We start from the raw sequence: 18,104 nt of genomic DNA, 5'->3' as shown, positions 1-18,104 counted from the left end.
AATATCTGAAAACCAAAAGTTTTTTTTAACACATTTGATGGCAAAACCTGACCTGAACAGATGTGATGCTGTTTACAGCTCTTTTTTATCCCACTTGGTATGAACAATCATAACTTTCCTGCAGGTATATTAAAGTGTTGGGGTTTTGGGGTGCTGCAGATCCCACTGGTTATATATTAATAGATTACCCTGTGATCTTAAGGCCTGTATAGACACTAGAATAGGTGCCTATTTATTTTAAACAATATATAGGATGTTTTCTACAAGACTTACCTCAAATAGGCTTAAATAATAAAGGATATTTATTGGGTAATTAAGATGACCCCAGACTACTTTTGGTAAGGTCTTCACTGATCCCTAATTAACAAATCCATGAATTTCAATTTTACCTTTCAGGCCAGTAGTAGAAGTCACTTAACTTGTGAGTACCTCAAGCCCAACAATCCAAGGTGGTCTCAGCTAGGTTTTATTTCTGCTTATCATGGATATGTGCTGGTGTATGGGGTTTGTAAAGATCTTCAGGAGGTGTCCATGAGGAAGGTATCTGTAAGGCTGTTTGAACTTGACTCTGTCATTGCCACTCACCTACCAGTTAGGCTGTCTCTGGGCAAGCCTCCCTCTACAGTACTTGTTATATTGTGTTGTAACTTTATCTGTGTGCCTCTCCACTACATTAAGAGATCCTTCAGTGTGTAGAGGTTGTGTCTTACTCATTTTTATCCCCAGTGCCTTGCTTAGTGCCTGGAAAGTACTGCTCAGTAAATGTTGGTTCAGTGCCTGAACAAATGAGTATTAGGTTGGCCCTGACTGAAGTCATTTCACAGTGACTAAACTGAGGAGGAAGAAGAGGGGGAGGGGGATGTGGAGCAGGACGGGGTGTGGGGTGTCATTGTTTGCAGAGAGAACTGTCCTGTTCCTTAATGTATCCCAAGTCTAGCAATGAATCAAACATATATTGAGTGTCCAATAAAAGATTTGGAAGAATGAATGAAAAGATAAGTCCTCTAGTTTACCCCTAGTCCTAAAATATTTAAAGTGTAAAGTGTATATGTTTTTAGAAACAGACGTTCTTATTGCCTAGAACTAGAACCTCAAATCGTGGTCCCCTTCCATCCCCTTTCTTGCTTCATCGCAAGGCTTCAGCGAGTTTGGTTAACATCGCTTCAGATCTCTACCGAACCTTCTAACTGCAGTCAAAGCTGCTACCCTGGCCACAAGTCCCTGTCTTCTACCATCTGTCTCACCTGCTTTTGGTCTCTAACATCCCTCACTGTGACAACTTCCTCACTGTGCAAGCCTGTTCCCTTCTCAGGGACTTAGTCGTTCTCTCCGTGTAAGGAGAGGCAGAGCTCCCTGATCTTGGCTGTCTCTCTGTTCAGATCAGAGCCCATCCCTGCCCTCCTAACCTCAGACAGCTCTGTCACAGGTTACCCAAAGCTCACCTCATTCTGGTCTGCAGCCCTTTTCTCTTTGGGGTTTAGTAACCCTTCTGGTAGATAGGACCAGACTCTAAGTTTTTTCTGATATTTATATACTAAAAGCAAAAAATACTGCTTTTTGTTGCTAATAAAAATTTGTCCATGATGGCGTATTTCTCTCAAGTATTTGAGTTAGTATTTGATTAGTATTAGTATTAGTATTAGTATTAGTATTTGAGTTAGTATTTGATGTGCAGTTTTAGGAAGTTGTAAAGAAATGAGATCAAGAAGAGTTAGTACTGTTTACCCATTGAAAAGGACTGGAGACTGGTTTTTTGTTTTTTCCTTTGTGAAATAAATGCATGGTGAATAATAGTTAAAGGAAGGTCCTTAATTAGAATTTGGCTGTCTCTGTTCCAGTTTTAATTCATCCAGTATGTTGAAAGAAAAGACTATCAAACGGGGCATAGTATTTAAGTAATAAATTTCCAATTTTGACAGACACATTATTTATGGATATTTTCTCTTAAGGAAATGTAAATGTTAGAACCAATTGCAGGAGAGCTGGTATCAGCTACCACAAATTCCTGAGTACTTTGTGACTCTGCTTAGCTTTATTTAAGGAGATTTTTATCTACTGTGAGGCTTATTTAGTAGGCACTTTTAGAGTCCAATGTCATAGAAGGTTGTTAATTTTTAAGTTTTATGTAGAGCCTTCTTTAGCAATGAAAATCTTTTACAGAATAAGGACTAAACTTTTAATGTTTTTGACTAGCTTATTTAAAAGATGAATTTAGATTGGCACCAAGCCAGATCTGAGGACTAGAAGCTCAGTGATTTGCTGGCTAAAATAAAGCTGTAGTACAGTTTTCTTTTTGTTTGGTTTACTCTTTACCTTCAAGTAGACCTCATGTGGTCTGGTCACTGTGTTCTGAGCAGAACATTATGCATTAATTAAAGCTCCACTGTGACTTAATTTTTACAGACTTAAATTTTAGCATAACTTAATTTCAGAGAGGAAAGGAGAGCTTTAAATCCCTGATCATGAAAATTCATTTTGAGATTTTTTTTTTTTTTTTTTTTATGAGCAGTGATGGGGGGGCCTCTGTGTTTTGTTTCGTTTTGTTTTTTAAGTTTATTTATGGCTGTGTTGGGTCTTCGTTTCTGTGCGAGGGCTTTCTCTAGTTGTGGCAAGTGGGGACCACTCTTCATCGCGGTGCGCGGGCCTCTCACTATCGCGGCCTCTCTTGTTGCGGAGCACAGGCTCCAGACGCGCAGGCTCAGTAATTGTGGCTCACGGACCCAGATGCTCCGCAGCATGTGGGATCTTCCCAGACCAGGGCTCGATCCCGTGTCCCCTGCATTGGCAGGCAGATTCTCCACCACTGCGCCACCAGGGAAGCCCGAGATTTTTTTTTTTTTAATTATTTTTTGGCTGCACTGGGTCTTCGTTGCTGCGCACGGTCTTTCTCTAGTTGAGGCAAGTGGGGGCTACTCTTCCTTGCGGTGCGCGGGCTTCTCATTGTGGTGGCTTCTCTTGTTGCGGAGCATGGGCTCCAGGTGTGCGAGCTTCAGTAGTTGTGGTTCATGGGCTCTAGAGCGCAGGCTCAGTAGTTGTGGCGCACGGGCTTAGTTGCTCCGCGGTATGTGGGATCTTCCCGGACCAGGGATCGAACCTGTGTCCCCTGCATTGGCAGGCGGATTCTTAACCACTGCACCACCAGGGAAGTCCCATTTTGAGATTTTTTAAAAACGCCCATCCAAGGAAAGAAACCTCAAGTAGGTGTCTTTCTATAACCTACCTTTTAGTGTTTCTTGTTTATAATTTTTCTTTGGATTTCAGTTTGATCCTTGAAAATATACAGAGGATGAAATCTTAATTTTGGAATTATTTTTCTTGGTTGAAACTGGAATTACAGGGGTTTTTATGGCATTTCCCCTAATATATTACTGGTGGGGGTGGGGCAGAAGAGCCATGTTTTTAAGGTTTTTAGGAAGGAGAACCATTTAATGACAGAATTGTACAAACCAGGTTTTATTTTTATGAGGCCTGCTTTACTAAGTTAAATTCTTTGGCTCTACTTTCGAGCAGTCAGATAGTTACTTGCAACCATTTCTTATAGCTGAATGGTCAAAGCTAAGTGACTTTTACCTGATTGAGTTGTTTTAAAATAACATAAGGAATTGATGCCTTTCCAAATGTTTTCCATATCAGTTAATTCTGTATAATTGACGTCTTAGTCTAAAGTGCTCTTGCATTACGAAAAGGGAGGTTGTAAAACTTTTCAAAGGAACTCAGTTTAATTTATAGTATTTTCACCATTTTTTGGCAGGACTTTGTGTCATTGTATCAGGATTTCGAAAACTTCTATACAAGGAACCTCTACATGAGGATTAGAGACAACTGGAATCGGCCCATCTGCAGTGTGCCTGGGGCCAGGGTGGACATCATGGAGAGACAGTCTCATGATTACAACTGGTCGTTCAAGTGAGTCTCGGTTGGGAAATTGTTTCTTGACAACAAAAAAAGAATTTCTTCACTTCAGAAGATATTGTATTGCAATTTGAATATTCTGTCGAAATAGGAGTGGAAGCTGAGAGTACAATACAGTATGATTAGTTTCCTTGCATATTGTTCATTGTTACTGAGATTTTTTTTTTAAAATAAATTTATGTATTTATTTAATTTTGGCTGCGTTGGGTCTTCGTTGTTGCACGCGGGCTTTCTCTGGTTGCGGTGAGCGGGGGCTACTCTTCGTTGCAGTGCGCAGGCTTCTCACTGTGGTGGCTTCTCTTGTTGCTGAGCATGGGTTCTAGGTGGCTTCAGTAGTTGTGGCGCGAGGGCTCAGTAATTGTGGCTCACGGGCTCTAGAGTGCAGGCTCAGTAGTTGTGGTGCACGGGCTTAGTTGCTCCGCGTCATGTGGGATCTTCCCGGACCAGGGCTTGAACCCGTGTCCCCTGCATTGGCAGGCGGATTCTTAACCACTGTGCCACCAGGGAGGCCCTGAGATTTTTTAAGTGCATTTTGCTACTACATTTGTCACTGTGTTGGATTATAGTTGAAAACAAAATTTGACTTATTAAAAAAACTCACACAAAGAAAAACCATCCTTTCTGTTATGCCATTTACCAGAGTCAGTTATCTGAATTTATTTATGGATATTTTGACTTCTCAAATGATTCAAGGAGTGTTTTTACTTAAATGGATTGAATTGTTTAGAAGACTTTTTCTATTCGTAAGATTTTATTTTGTTTATATTGTACAGGCATTACATGGTTGTATGGTCATTATTTTTAAAAAAAGACAAATAATACAAATAAACTGAAGGTCCCCTATGACAGCTAACCACTATCCTTTTGCAAGTCCACTTCCCCACAAATCCTCACTTCCCAGAGGTGACCATTGTTATCAGTTTATTGTATATTATTCCTCCATATGTTTTCTATGGCATGTATATATATATATATATAGTGTATTACTGGGGTTGCACACAGGTAGTTTTTGATTTACAAAAACAGGATCATGCTATAGAAATTATTTTATATCTCGCTTTTTTTACTTGCTAACATACTGGTAACAACATCCTTCTTGTGTACGTTCACAGCAAGCTCACTATTTGTAGTGGCTGCTTAGTGTTCTACAGTACAGATACATATAATGTAGAGTAGATAGGGCTACGTCATCCTGTGTTAAAAACCCCCAAAACCTCAGCGTTAAGACAGAAGAGTTTATTTCTTGTCCCTACTTCATGTCCATCTTAGATAGGTGGAGCCTCTGAACCATGTTGTCCTCACTTGGGGTCCCAGGCTGACTGAGCTTCCACCATGTGGAAAGTCACGGGTCTGTGTGCCTGGGAAAGGGACACAGTAGATAAATTGTGTAGTGACTCTTAAAGGATCCTTAAGTGTATATCCTTTTATATGTGTGTAGGAATTGCTGAGTCAAAGATATGTATATCTTTTAATAGAGAAGTACTGTCAAACTGCCCTCCAAAGAAAGGTACTGACTGATGTTCTTATCTACAGCATATGAGAGTGTCCTGGTCAACACTGGATGTAGTCAGTTTTTGTTTTTATTTATTTATTTTAAAAAATTAAAAAAAAATTTTTTTTGGCTTTGCCTCATGGCTTGCAGGATCTTAGTTCCCTGACCAGGGATTGAACCAGGGCCACAGAAGTGAAAGCGCCGAGTTCTAACCATTGGACTGCCAGGGAATTCCCATGATATGGTCAGTTTTTAAGCATCCCTATTGATAAGTAAAAACTGGTGTTTTGTTTTAACTTCCGTCTTCCTAATTGGTAGTGAGTTTGAGTTGCTTTTCATCTAGACCATATTCTCTCTACTTCCTATAGATGGTGCTTCCTTTTGTATTATCAATAAGTTTATCATCACATATATTTGATTTGCTTTTGAGTTTCATGAACTTTTTTGCTATTGAAATACAGGTACACAGGGAATGTAATTAAAGATGTTATAAACATGGGTTCCTACAACTATCTTGGGTTTGCACGGAATACTGGACCATGTCAAGAGGCAGCTGCCAAAGTCCTGGAGGAATATGGAGTTGGAGTGTGCAGCACTCGGCAGGAAATTGGTAAGTGTAGGCTCTGTTTGGCCAGCTGATGTTCTTATTCTTAACTTTTTTACTCAAGGAGGGAATAATACTGAGATAGAGCTAGAATACTGTATAGAGCATCCAAATACATACTTTGCCGTGTAGTTTAGATCAGGTAAAGAATGCTTTATTTTTCTGAAGTGATGGATGATTTTAATGCTTTCAGTGTGTTTTGAGATATATTTTATCTTTTCTTTTTTTTAAACATCTTTATTGAAGTATAATTGCCTTACAATGGTGTGTTAGCTTCTACTTTATAACAAAGTGAATCAGTTATACATATACAATATGTTCCCATATCTCTTCCCTCTTGCATCTCCCTCCCTCCCTATCTTTTCCATTATGTTATACTTACAGAATATCTGTAGAAAAGTTCCATTAAGTATTTGTTTCATTTATAACTTTAATGTTGACTTTATTGGCTTTTGCAAATGATAGTGGTTGAGAGTACTACTTACTAGTACTGAGCTCTTGGGCATATGAGCGTTAATCTGCTTCCATCCTGGTAAATTGGGGCTAATAATAATTCCTACACTATAGAGGTGTTTCAAGAATTAAATAAGCTAATTCATGTAAAGTGCTTGTAACATGGTAAACCCTCAATAAACATTAACTCTTTTATTATTATTACAAGTCTATAAAATATAAAAGTGAACAGATTTCTACAAAGAGATTTAATTTATTTAAGTTCAAAGGAGGATTCCTAATTTTTCCATTTTGTTCAAGAGAACTGATAACCATAAAAGTTATAAGGCAACTTTCTGGATATTTACTACTGTGAATCACCCCAAAACTTAGTAGATTAAAACAACAATTCATTATTATTTCACGTGGGTCTATCCCCAGTGATGTGGTTAAGGGAGCATTGTGCAGTGACGACATAGAGTAATCATACCTTACATCTTTTTTTAAAGGATATTTTTTGAAATTTATTTATTTATTTATTTATTTATGGCCACGTTGGGTCTTCGTTGCTATGCGCGAGCTTGCTCTAGTTGTGGTGAGCGGGGGCTACTCTTCGCTGCGGTGTGTGGGCTTCTCACTGCAGTGGCTTCTCATGGCGGAGCACAGGCTCTAGGTGCATGGGCTTCAGTAGTTGTGGCGCATGGGCTCAGTAGTTGTGGCTCACAGGCTCTAGAGCGCAGGCTCAGTAGTTGTGGCGCATGGGCTTAGTTGCTCCGCAGCATGTGGGATCTTCCCGGGCCAGGGCTTGAACCCGTGTCCCCTGCATTGGCAGGCGGGTTCTTAACCACTGCGCCACCAGGGAAGCCCACCTTATGTCTTTACGGCGCTTTATATTGTATAAATTTCTTGAACATCTTATCCCTTCTGATCTTTACAACAATGTCATGGGGTAGATATAGCGAATATTATTATTGGTATTTAACAGATAAGAAACAGGCCCAGAGAGGATAAATGACTTGCTTAAGCTATAAGGACACGTAGTATCCAAGTTCAGCAGTCTTTCTCTGCGTCTTTTCTCTCTGCGTGTAGCCATTATCATTAATCAGTGTTGTTCGGTCCTTAGGGATTTGAGCACTTGATGTAAAATCTGAGCATTTGATGTAAAATCATAATAAAAAGTGAGGGAAGGTGTTTTTTAACTTGGCTTTTGCTACATAACAGATCATTCCAAAACTTAGTGGCTTAAAACAGAAACATGTATTTATTTGCTTGTGATTCTGTAATTTGGAAAGGACTTGACATTTTATCTCGGCTCCATGTGGAGTTGGGTGGAGCATTATGACTGACGAGATAGAGTATCCAAGATAGTGTCACTTACATGTCTGGCACCTCAGCTGAGTGGTGAGCCCTGCCCCTTCCTTCCATAGTCCCTCATCCTCCAGAGCCCCTCCCTGTCCACATGATCTGTCTTTACAACAGGCTAGTTAGACTATTTTACATGGCAGCTGACTTCAAATGTATAAAAGCAGATGCTGCCAGGCCCCTTAAGGCATAGACTTGGAACCAGCATGTGTGAACAGGAATGGGAGAAATTGTTGGCAACCCTTTTTATAGAAATGCCACCACAGGTGCTGCATCTGATTTTATTCAACTATTGTATTCTTTATGAGCCTTTACTCTTCATAATACTGACTCCTTCATAGACCTTAGTCTGAAAAGGTTATAACACATAGACTATGATTTCTTTTTATAAAGTAATGAGTAATTCTTAAATTTGGGGTTTGGTGGTATTGACTTCATTAACTTCACACAGGAAACCTGGACAAGCATGAAGAACTAGAGAAGCTTGTGGCAAGTTTCTTGGGAGTGGAAGCTGCTATGACATATGGCATGGGATTTGCAACAAACTCAATGAACATTCCTGCTCTTGTTAGCAAAGTAAGATTTAGTCTGTCATTTATGAAAACTCCCTCGTATATATCTTCTTTTGTTTTGTAAGGCATTCAGGCAAGCCAGAAGCTATTGTAAACTTTAAACATAGTTTACCCAAAGATACTGCTATCATAAAATTTTATATAATTTGTGTATAAGTGTATCCCATGGAGACTGTTATCAGTTGAAGCTTTTTCTCTGGAACCCATGATCTTTTCTCCTTCCATTAGATGACTCTTGCCTTCTTCGTTTCATACAGTTTTAAAGGGATTCTCATAAATAAATTCTCATAAAAGATTAAAATTATGGAAGAAAGGATGTTTAGTTTGGAAATTATTTATCAGGTGGTTTTCTGTAATAGAAAAATATGAAAATATATAGGTCTCTAATACTTGTTCTTACTGTAATGCATGTTCAGAGATATGTGGGCCAATTATGTGTATATATGTATATAATATATATATGTATAATATAGGTAATAATATAGGTTAAAAGTAATAATATAGGTAAATAATAAGTTAAAAGTAATATATATGTATGTATTTTATTTTCTGTGGGTAGAGTTTGTGAGGGGACAGTAGAAGAGATAAAAGATAAGAGACCTTGTAAATCACATTTTAACAGATTGGCACTATCAACTTGAAAGGGCCCTCAAGGGCTGGCCCTACACATCTCATTTTAACATTGATATCTAGGCATGGTATATTGAAAAATCAGTGTATTAATGAGCAGAAGACCTGAGATTTTTTTGGTTGGTTATATGGTCAGATTTAGCTGTGTGACCATGAGCATGTCACAACCTTTCTGAGCCTCAAATTTTCCTTTGTGAAATGAGGTACTTGGACTAGGTTAACATACATATATGGTTCCTCAAGGAATAGATGGGACAAATAGAAAACAAAAAGCAAGAGAAGAGATTTAAACACAACTATATTGATATCATATTAAATATGAATGGTTTATATATTCCAATTAGAAGATAGAGATTGTCAGACTAGATAAAATTAAATAGGCTTCCACCAGAGACCTACTTTAAATTTAAAGACACAGGGAATTCCCTGGTCCAGTGATTAGGACTCAGTGCTTTCACTGCTGTGAGCCCAGGTTCAGTCCCTATTTGGGTAACTAAGATCCTGCAAGCTACACGGCATGGCCAAAATTAAAAAAAAAAAAAAAAGACACAGGTTAAAAGTAAAAGGATGGAAAAAGTTATAGCATGTAAACAGTAATAATGATTTATATAATATTTTATTATAATATAAACTAATAAATATTATAGATAATATCAATACCATATATAATATTAATATAATAATATAAACAAAGATTTCAGAGCAAATTGATAACTTTGCCGTTGTGCAGGCTTTCCTTAATAAGATATAATTATTAATGATTTTAGCATTTTGTAGTTTGTCTAACTAAATCTTTGCCCCCAGCTTCTTACCTTCCTTTGCTTGTGGTTTTGCAGGGTTGCCTGATTCTGAGTGATGAACTGAACCATGCATCACTGGTTCTAGGAGCCAGACTCTCAGGAGCAACCATTCGAGTCTTCAAACACAACAGTGAGTTTGTTACAGAATTTACTGCTGGCTTTAGTGTTTAATATTCTTTGGGTTAGTGGCAGTGGTAACATTAGTTACATTAATAGGAAATATAAGTGAAGCTGAAGTAGCAACATTTAAAATGTCTTTCTGGTCCAGTCTTTTAAAAGTTATCATCTTTCTCATTGGAATAAAAATAAAGGTTGAAGGAAGCCTTTTGGTACAAAGTAAAAACATTGTTCTTTTTTTTGACTTTGAACTTTTTCATCTTCCTTGTTTACAAGTCAGTTGTTTAGTATGCATTTGCTAGATGCCTGTGGTATGTCTTGCCATAACATTAGGGGTATTAAGGTGAATAAAGCAAGCTCCCTGATCTCAAGGTTATCTCTGACATGTTGCTAAAGAGACTATAGACAAACCAGTAGTTAGAATACAACAGATGAATACTGAAATGCAGATGTGAACAGGTGATGTAAAAGCACGGAGAAGAGTGGCACTAAGCCAGACCTTTCTCCCTAAATGGAAATATCTTTGTGCGTTATTAAAATAATCACAATAAAAATGCATAACTTTCCAAGTTAACACCCTCATGTAGAGAGGAAAGTTTACCAAACTGTTCAGTATCATCATTTACCAAACTGTGTACATGTATAGATAAAAGTCTAAAAGAATATACACCCAAATGTTAGGTCTGTGCCTCTGGTTGGAAGGTTTATGGATGGTAATAACTTTCTTCCTTTTGTCTTTGTTTTGTCTAAAATGTTTTACAGTGAGAATGATATATACAGTATTTTGTTTTATGTAAATGGGATTTATTAAACACTGTTGTGTGACTTGCTGTTTTCTTGCAACACATCGGAAACTTTGGCAGTACGTGTGACTGTCCTCCTCCCGTAATGCCAGGGTGGCAGGCAGTGCCCTTATTCAGTCCATCCCTCAGTTTGAACATGCAGGTTGTTTCTGAATTTTTCTGCTAGAAACAGTACTACTTAACGTTCACATTTTTGCTCACTGGTCTGATTAGTACCTTAGGATAAATTCCCAGCAGTCTTTAGAATGCATGGTTAAAATGGTATAAATTTGCTATGCTTTTCCAGATTGCCTCCAAATATGGTACAAATTTTTACACAACAACTCAACTAAAAAATAGTGACTGTTTCTACTCACAGGCCAACATAGGCCATTATGCATCATTTAAAATCTTTTCTAATCTAATAAGTCCAATAACATATTAATTTCTATTGCTTTGATTATTAAGTGTTGAGCAACTTTTTATACAGAGTTTTTGTCTTTGTATTTCTTTGTAAATTGGCCATTTTCAAACTGTTTCTCTTTTTACTGATTATAAGAGGCCTTTATGTTGCAATATTTTTTACTTTTAGCTTTGTTTTTAGTGTCTTGCTGTGCAGACTTATTAAAATGTTTATGTTGTCACATTTATTGTCTTAAGACTTTTGTTTGGATTTTGTGTAATGGCCTTCCCCATTTTTATCTAAATCTTTAATTTACATGGGATTTGGAGAGTATACTATGAGAGAGGTATTGAATTTTTTTTTCCTGAGTAGATAATATGGTCAAGCATTCCATAGATATTTCCTTTCATCTAAAATTTTGAATCAGTGTTTATTTTTCCCTTCCCTTCTGTATATAAACAGAGGAAACTGAAACAATGAGTCCATTTTTACTTGTCTCCTGCTGTTTGCCACACGCCCTCTGCAGCAAGACTAGTGGCTTCAGATGAGACTTTTTACTTTGTGGGAGCATCTCCTATCTCTAGATTAGATAGCAGATAGATTGTTTTGTTATGAATAACCAAAGGTGTAAACACAGTCACAGCTTTTGGCCATTTTGTGTTTGTAGTATGTGTTTTTATTATCTTATTTCTCTTTTCTACCAATTTGCTCTCTTCTTTTATGAAGAGAGCAAATTCATGTAAGTTTGTAACCCCTTCCTTCAGTGATGAGCAGTAAAGAATATAAAATCAGATTTATGATGGGATGTCTCCCACCCCTGATAAACACACCCTAGACTTAATGTTGCATAGATTTTTGGGCGGGGGGTTCATAGGGGCATTGTTTCAGGGCAGATATTTTAAGTATGAAGTCTGTAGTGGTGGTAACAGTGGTCTTCAAAGCATTTATCTTTAACAGGAAAATTATGCTCCTCATTAATAGTGGTACTAACCAAATGTTTCCTGGGCCTGTTAACCACCTTAATGACCAACAGAGCCAGAAGAACTTGGTTGGGGACAGGCAGCTGGTCAAGTCAGACATGGAACAATCTCAGCTGATGGCCAGGCTTGCTAACACATAGATTCATGCATGCCCAGACTGGTGTATTTTCAACCCACTACCAAGATGAAGATATTTAGCAGGCTTTTATTGAATATATCCTAGGTGAAAGGAAATGGGGTGTACACTTTGAAGTTTTTCTCCCATATTTTGCTTCTTAGGAGGTGTATGTATTTGTAGTAGTTCATTCACACTTTCTTACTCAGTCTTCTTTATGCATTTACTTCTGAATGACTCACTAGGATTAAAGATACAGTTGATTCTATAAATACAAACAAAGCTAACTGAATGGCAAGGTATTTCACATGAAACACTGGTCATTTCATAAGCATGCTAACCAACTGAATCAACTGTGCCACACTCATTTAGTCGAGTTTCTGTGGTTTTGAACACTTGTTACATTCTAGATGAGATTTTAATTCAAGCCAGCAGTAGCTTACCCATTTGGCCCTGTCTTTTTCTGCCCAGTTCTAATTATGTTAATGTCCTTTGCTATCTGAGACACACTTCCTGAATAAGAAATGTATATTTGCATTTTAGGGATGAAGTTAGCAAAGAGGAAGATACTTTGTGCTGAAATTATTTTTTGTGTGCCATAGATATGCAAAGCCTAGAGAAGTTGTTGAAAGATGCCATTGTTTATGGTCAACCTCGGACACGAAGGCCCTGGAAGAAAATTCTAATCCTTGTGGAGGGAATATATAGGTAATCCTGCTTTATTATTCTTATGTCTGATTTTCCCTATGGAGTCATAGAAGTTTTAAGCTGAAGGGGACACTAATCTAGACCCCTCTGGAAACTAAGGAGACAGGGTTTCTGACTTGTTAAAATACCTGGCTCTTCTTAGTCTTTCCATCATGCTGTATGATCTCCAGATCTCCTTTCTATTTGGCTCCTTTATTTTTCCACTGTTTGTAGAGGGGGTTTATACATAGGGGCAAGAATTGGAATATGTTTTCTAATGTCAGAACAAATTACATGCCATTTAATTTTAAGAAATATTTTATTTTGCTTACCTATTTGCAGCCCTTGCATTTATTCTCTCATCTCCTAATGTGTTTTATTCTTTCATGTAATTTTAATTACACATGCAGTGTGATGCAAAGTCTAATGTTGCCTATAATTACAAACTTCAGAAGAATCTACTGTGACCTCTATCCCTCTGTGGTGAATTAAGATCACTTGTATTCTGGTGTTTGTTTTAAAAGATCCAGTCTCCTTTCCTTTAGACATCTGCCTAGCCATGGCATCGTCTATCTTTGCCAGTTTAAAACCACAGGCATGCTTCTTTTAAGGCTGGATAATTTCCTTCACCATGTGCTGCTTTGTAGTTTAGCCTTCGGCGGGTAATCTTATTTTTTCTTGTTCCCAAATCTTGTTGTAGCTCTGAATATGGAAAATTAGTGTAATGAACTCGACACCTTGTTGATGTTCAATAAATATTAATCCTTTCTTTTTCCTTTGGGGGATAAGAAACCATTGCAGTCTATTAATGAACAAAGATTTAATAAGTGCTGGAAGAGAGTAGTGAGTTAATAACAGAACTGCCTTATAAAATATACTGGAAAAGTAAGTTAAGAACTGTTACATGTTTTATGTAGAAGACTAATAATGTAGATTGCAACTTGGTTCCAATGGTATTGTTGAGACTGAATGAGAAGATTATGGACCACAGTTGTAATATATCTCAGGAAAATGTTTTTATTCTAAAGTTGTCTGGAAGTTAACCTGAGTTAGTATGAACCCAAGGAAATAAAGAATTGTTAAAACTGCTAAAAACAAAACAAAACAAAAAAAACCCCACAGGCAGAGTTGTCAGACCATTTAAAAAGGCAGTAAACTTAAAAAATTAATAGTAATAAAGTGTCCAACTCCTAATTTTTGAGAGTTAAGAAGTCTCAGTGTGTGTGTTTTTTACCCTGTTTCGCCAGCATGGAGGGATCTATTGTTCGCCTTCCTGAAGTGATTGCCCTTAAGAAGAAGTACAAGGCATACTTGTATCTAGATGAAGCTCACAGCATTGGGGCTCTGGGCCCTACAGGGCGAGGTGTGGTGGATTACTTTGGCCTGGATCCTGAGGATGTGGACATTATGATGGGAACATTCACAAAGAGCTTTGGTGCTTCTGGAGGATACATCGGAGGCAAGAAGGTAAATGGGCCTTGAGAATCAAGCAGTTAAGGTTCATAAAGGTACTGGCTACTAGATTTCGATTTGGTTACTCACATTTAGCAAATAGAGTCCCAAACTTGGATGTGGAGATCCTAAATTTGTTTGTGATTTAGGCGTATAATGCCAGCACACTTCACACTTCAGCTGCCTGGTGAGGGACTCTGATAAACTAAAAGCTGGTTCTGTTCATTGTTGTTTTCTTATTCGTTCTAAACTACATCCTGGTCTGAGTACAGAATACCCTCTTGTATGAAAGAACACACAGTGGTGCTGCCTGTTTGCCATAGTCTTCTATTGGGTTTGAGTTGTGCTCACTATTTCAAACGTAGTGGGGATGTCATGGGAACCGGTGGGGGACAGAAGACCAGTTTCTTCCCCTGTCCTTGGATTCAGATGCATCCTAGGTGAGCATCAAGACAGGAAGAAAAAAGATTACTTTGCTAGCTCTGGTGTACTAACAAGGCATTGTATTTTCCAATTCAAAAATTACATAATGAACTCTGGGGTATTTGAGAATCAATGTAGCATGGTGGAAATGGTTCAACCATGGAGACAGAGCCCTAGGTTTGAGTATTTCCCAAACTTCATGAGACCTTGGGCAAAGTATTTAACCTTTCCATTTCCTTATCAGGAAAACAGAGATAAATGTGCCTGGCTTATAAGATTGTAGTTAGGGTTTAAAAAATAATATACGTCCATGCTATAACGTAGAAATAACCTTGAAAGCCTTATGTTAAATTAAAGAAGTCAGTCACAAAAGGCTAAAGTATTTTTTTTATATGATATACCCAGAATAGGCAAATCATAGAGACAGAAATAGGTTAGTGGTTGCCAGGGCCTCAGGAGATGGGGGAAGTGCAAAGTGACTGCTAATGGGTATGAGGTTTCTTTTTGAGGTAATGAAAGTGTTCTAAAATTAGATAGTGATGAAAGTTGCACAGCTCTGTGAATATACTGAAAGCCACTGAATTATACACTTTGATAAAGTGAATACTATGGTATGTGAATTGTATATCAATAAAACTGTTATTTTAAAAAACTCTCCAGTATTAGGAAAAAAAACAATGTATGTGAAGTATTTGTACATAGTACATGGTAGGTGCTTAAATGTCCTTAAATAAATGTCCTTAAATTCCTGTTTAAAATTTGACGCTGGGAGTCTTAAAGCATGGACTTCCTCTGAATATTCATTGTCTTTTAGAGAAACCCCGTTATCAGTGGTTTTAGTCAAGTTCAATAGATATTTACTTCAATTTTTAAGAGGACCAGGCTCACTTTGGAGAATTGATTGCTTTTTGGTAAGATTTGTTGCTAAACAAAAGGATAGAAAAATAATACTCTGGGAGATCACTGAGGTACAGTGTATTTATGGTTTTTTTGGTTTTGTACAATTTTTAGCATCTACACTGTTTTCTGGCTGCATTTTGTGTCTCCTGTTTTGGTTCTGGAACATAAGCTTCTTTGTGTGCACATTTTATATAAAGACTTAGTGAAGTTAAAAGGTATTAGAGAATAGAGATATACAACTGATTGTTTTGAAATTTTTGTGACTGACAGACAAGTTTTTTTTTTTATTCAGTGAGATGGCTTTAGTGTCCTTATGAAAGACCCAATGAATTTCTGTTTAACTTTTGCCACATTTATATCATTTTATAAATCTCTGTGTATCTGGAGAGGACATTTAGTGTCTTTAAAATTGATATTAGAGAACTGTCTCTTATTCGGGAATGTAAGGCTGGGCTTTGCAGGCATGGGATAAGATGCAAATGATATTTTCTGTAATACTTAGAAGTAAGTTGTATCTAAACAGCAATTCAAACGCTTTCTTGTTTAGCATTGCAGAGCTGTTTATAACATTAAATGATATGTTCTCTAAGTTTAGAGGTCTTCTTTAAAGCTAGTTTTTCTTCCTTTCATGTTGTGGCATGTTTTAAAAACGAAAGAGAATTCCCTGGTGGTCCAGTGGTCAGGACTCCTCGCTTTCACTGCTGAGGGCGCGGGTTCAATCCCTGGTCTGGGAACTAAGATCCCACAAGCTGCGCAGCACAGCCAAAAACACAAAACAAAACAAAACCTAAGGATGTTGCCGTGTGTCTGACCCAGTTGTTGCTGACAGTGTGCTTTGACCATATTGGTTGATCTCGTGTCTCAGATTGATGTCCCTATTCCAGTGCTGTTGAAGGGAGGAGGCTTCTGTCACCTGGGAGGTAGGCAGTGACATTGCCAGTGAATTCACGCACTGCCTCTAATGACTTGCTTCTGTGAACTCCCCAGGAGCTGATCGACTATCTGCGGACACATTCTCATAGTGCAGTGTACGCCACATCACTGTCACCACCTGTTGTGGAGCAGATCATCACTTCTATGAAGTGCATCATGGGGCAGGATGGCACCACCCTTGGTAAGTCTTTCTTTTCTTGGAAAATTTCCTGGGCTCAGTAAATACTTAGCAACCAAAAGTGCTCTTTTTCTTGAGCTTTTAAAGGAGGAGTCAGGTATACTAATGGGCAGAGCTGGCAGGTATGTGAGGTCTTGGTTTCTATGGACACTTTTCAGTGTGTTTACACACACCATGAGAACTAGCCTGGCTCATTTCCTGTTGAATTTTCTTGTATACAGATGGTGAGGCTTTAATCTCACTATCCTACGTATTCTCATATCTTAAGTAATAAGTCTTCAGGGTCTTTCTTGAACTCCATAATTTTATGTGAAGATGTAATTCACTGTGTAGCGATGTTTTGTTCCCATAGTATTTAAAAGCTGCTGTTTCCATGAATTAGTGTCCTTGATTTAATGCCTTTTAAAAGAGTTTCTAATTTAACATACAGTATATAATAAAGGTCATCCTGAATCTATTTATTCTGTCTTTGGTGGGATTTGTAGTCCAAACTAGATGCTCTGACTAAAACATACTCAAGTGAACCAACAGCGATGTTCGCTTTCTGATATTTGACTTTTATATCACTAGAGGGCAGTGTTGACTACAGAAAAGTTATAATAAAGGGGGAGCAATTGGGTTTTTTTGTTTTGTTTTTTCACTTTGAGAAGAATCTCCATTGTGAGTGTGAGACATACATTTGCTTTTTGCTTTTTTAATGCTTCTGAAATCACTTTTGCTCTAGTGAAATATTTCATGTTATCAGCCTTGAGCGCTCGACTCTTCAGCTGTATAATATTTTATGGTAAGGTTGATCTGATGTGCATTGAAAATCAAGAAAAAAGTAGTATGTTTCATTTTCATTGATTTAAGCCTGTTTTCTTAAATCAGAATTTTCCCTTAATATTTTTTCTGATCTGTGGTACATGCATCCTTGTTATCTCTTGGAGGTGTTGATCATTTTCAGTTTCATAAATTGATTCCTTGGGGAAGAATATAATTCATTAATGTCGTGAATACCGCATGGAGCCTTGTGAGAAGCTCCCTGCTAACAAAGCTACAACGTTATCTTCTCTCTCTCATATAAGGTATTACTAGAAATAGTATGCTTTGACCTGAGTGTACATATATGCTCATATATGTAAATGTATGTGTATCTATGCTCAGATATGTATATATATGTACAAGCTAGCACTTAGCTAGTTATTTGACATAGGTGCATCAGCCTTGCTGAGTCAGCACACAGTTTTAGGTGACTGAAAAACGAATGGTAACAGCTCTCAAAATTACCTTGGGTAATTTCTTTGCCCTATCCTAGAGCATGGATCCATGTGATGCGTGACCTCTGGAT

General features: G+C 37.7%; 1 protein-coding gene across 2 annotated transcripts in view; it reads left to right on the top strand.

Annotated features, from left to right (window-relative positions):
- The window catches only part of SPTLC2 (serine palmitoyltransferase long chain base subunit 2), a 116,387-nt gene that overhangs the window by 32,624 nt on the left and 65,659 nt on the right, over positions 1–18,104 (top strand). For both annotated transcript variants that reach the window (XM_036842132.1, XM_036842134.1), the window contains exons 3-9: positions 3,752–3,906; positions 5,866–6,014; positions 8,254–8,378; positions 9,841–9,934; positions 12,804–12,909; positions 14,136–14,355; positions 16,651–16,777. In XM_036842132.1, coding sequence (XP_036698027.1) covers positions 3,752–3,906; positions 5,866–6,014; positions 8,254–8,378; positions 9,841–9,934; positions 12,804–12,909; positions 14,136–14,355; positions 16,651–16,777 — 976 coding nt within the window. The remainder of the gene's footprint in view (positions 1–3,751; positions 3,907–5,865; positions 6,015–8,253; positions 8,379–9,840; positions 9,935–12,803; positions 12,910–14,135; positions 14,356–16,650; positions 16,778–18,104) is intronic.

Source organism: Balaenoptera musculus, chromosome 2 (assembly GCF_009873245.2).
Source record: "Balaenoptera musculus isolate JJ_BM4_2016_0621 chromosome 2, mBalMus1.pri.v3, whole genome shotgun sequence".
In the NCBI taxonomy this organism is placed as follows: domain Eukaryota; kingdom Metazoa; phylum Chordata; class Mammalia; order Artiodactyla; family Balaenopteridae; genus Balaenoptera; species Balaenoptera musculus.
The sequence above is the reverse complement of the archived record's forward strand: the minus strand, read 5'-3'. Positions and strand labels throughout refer to the sequence as shown.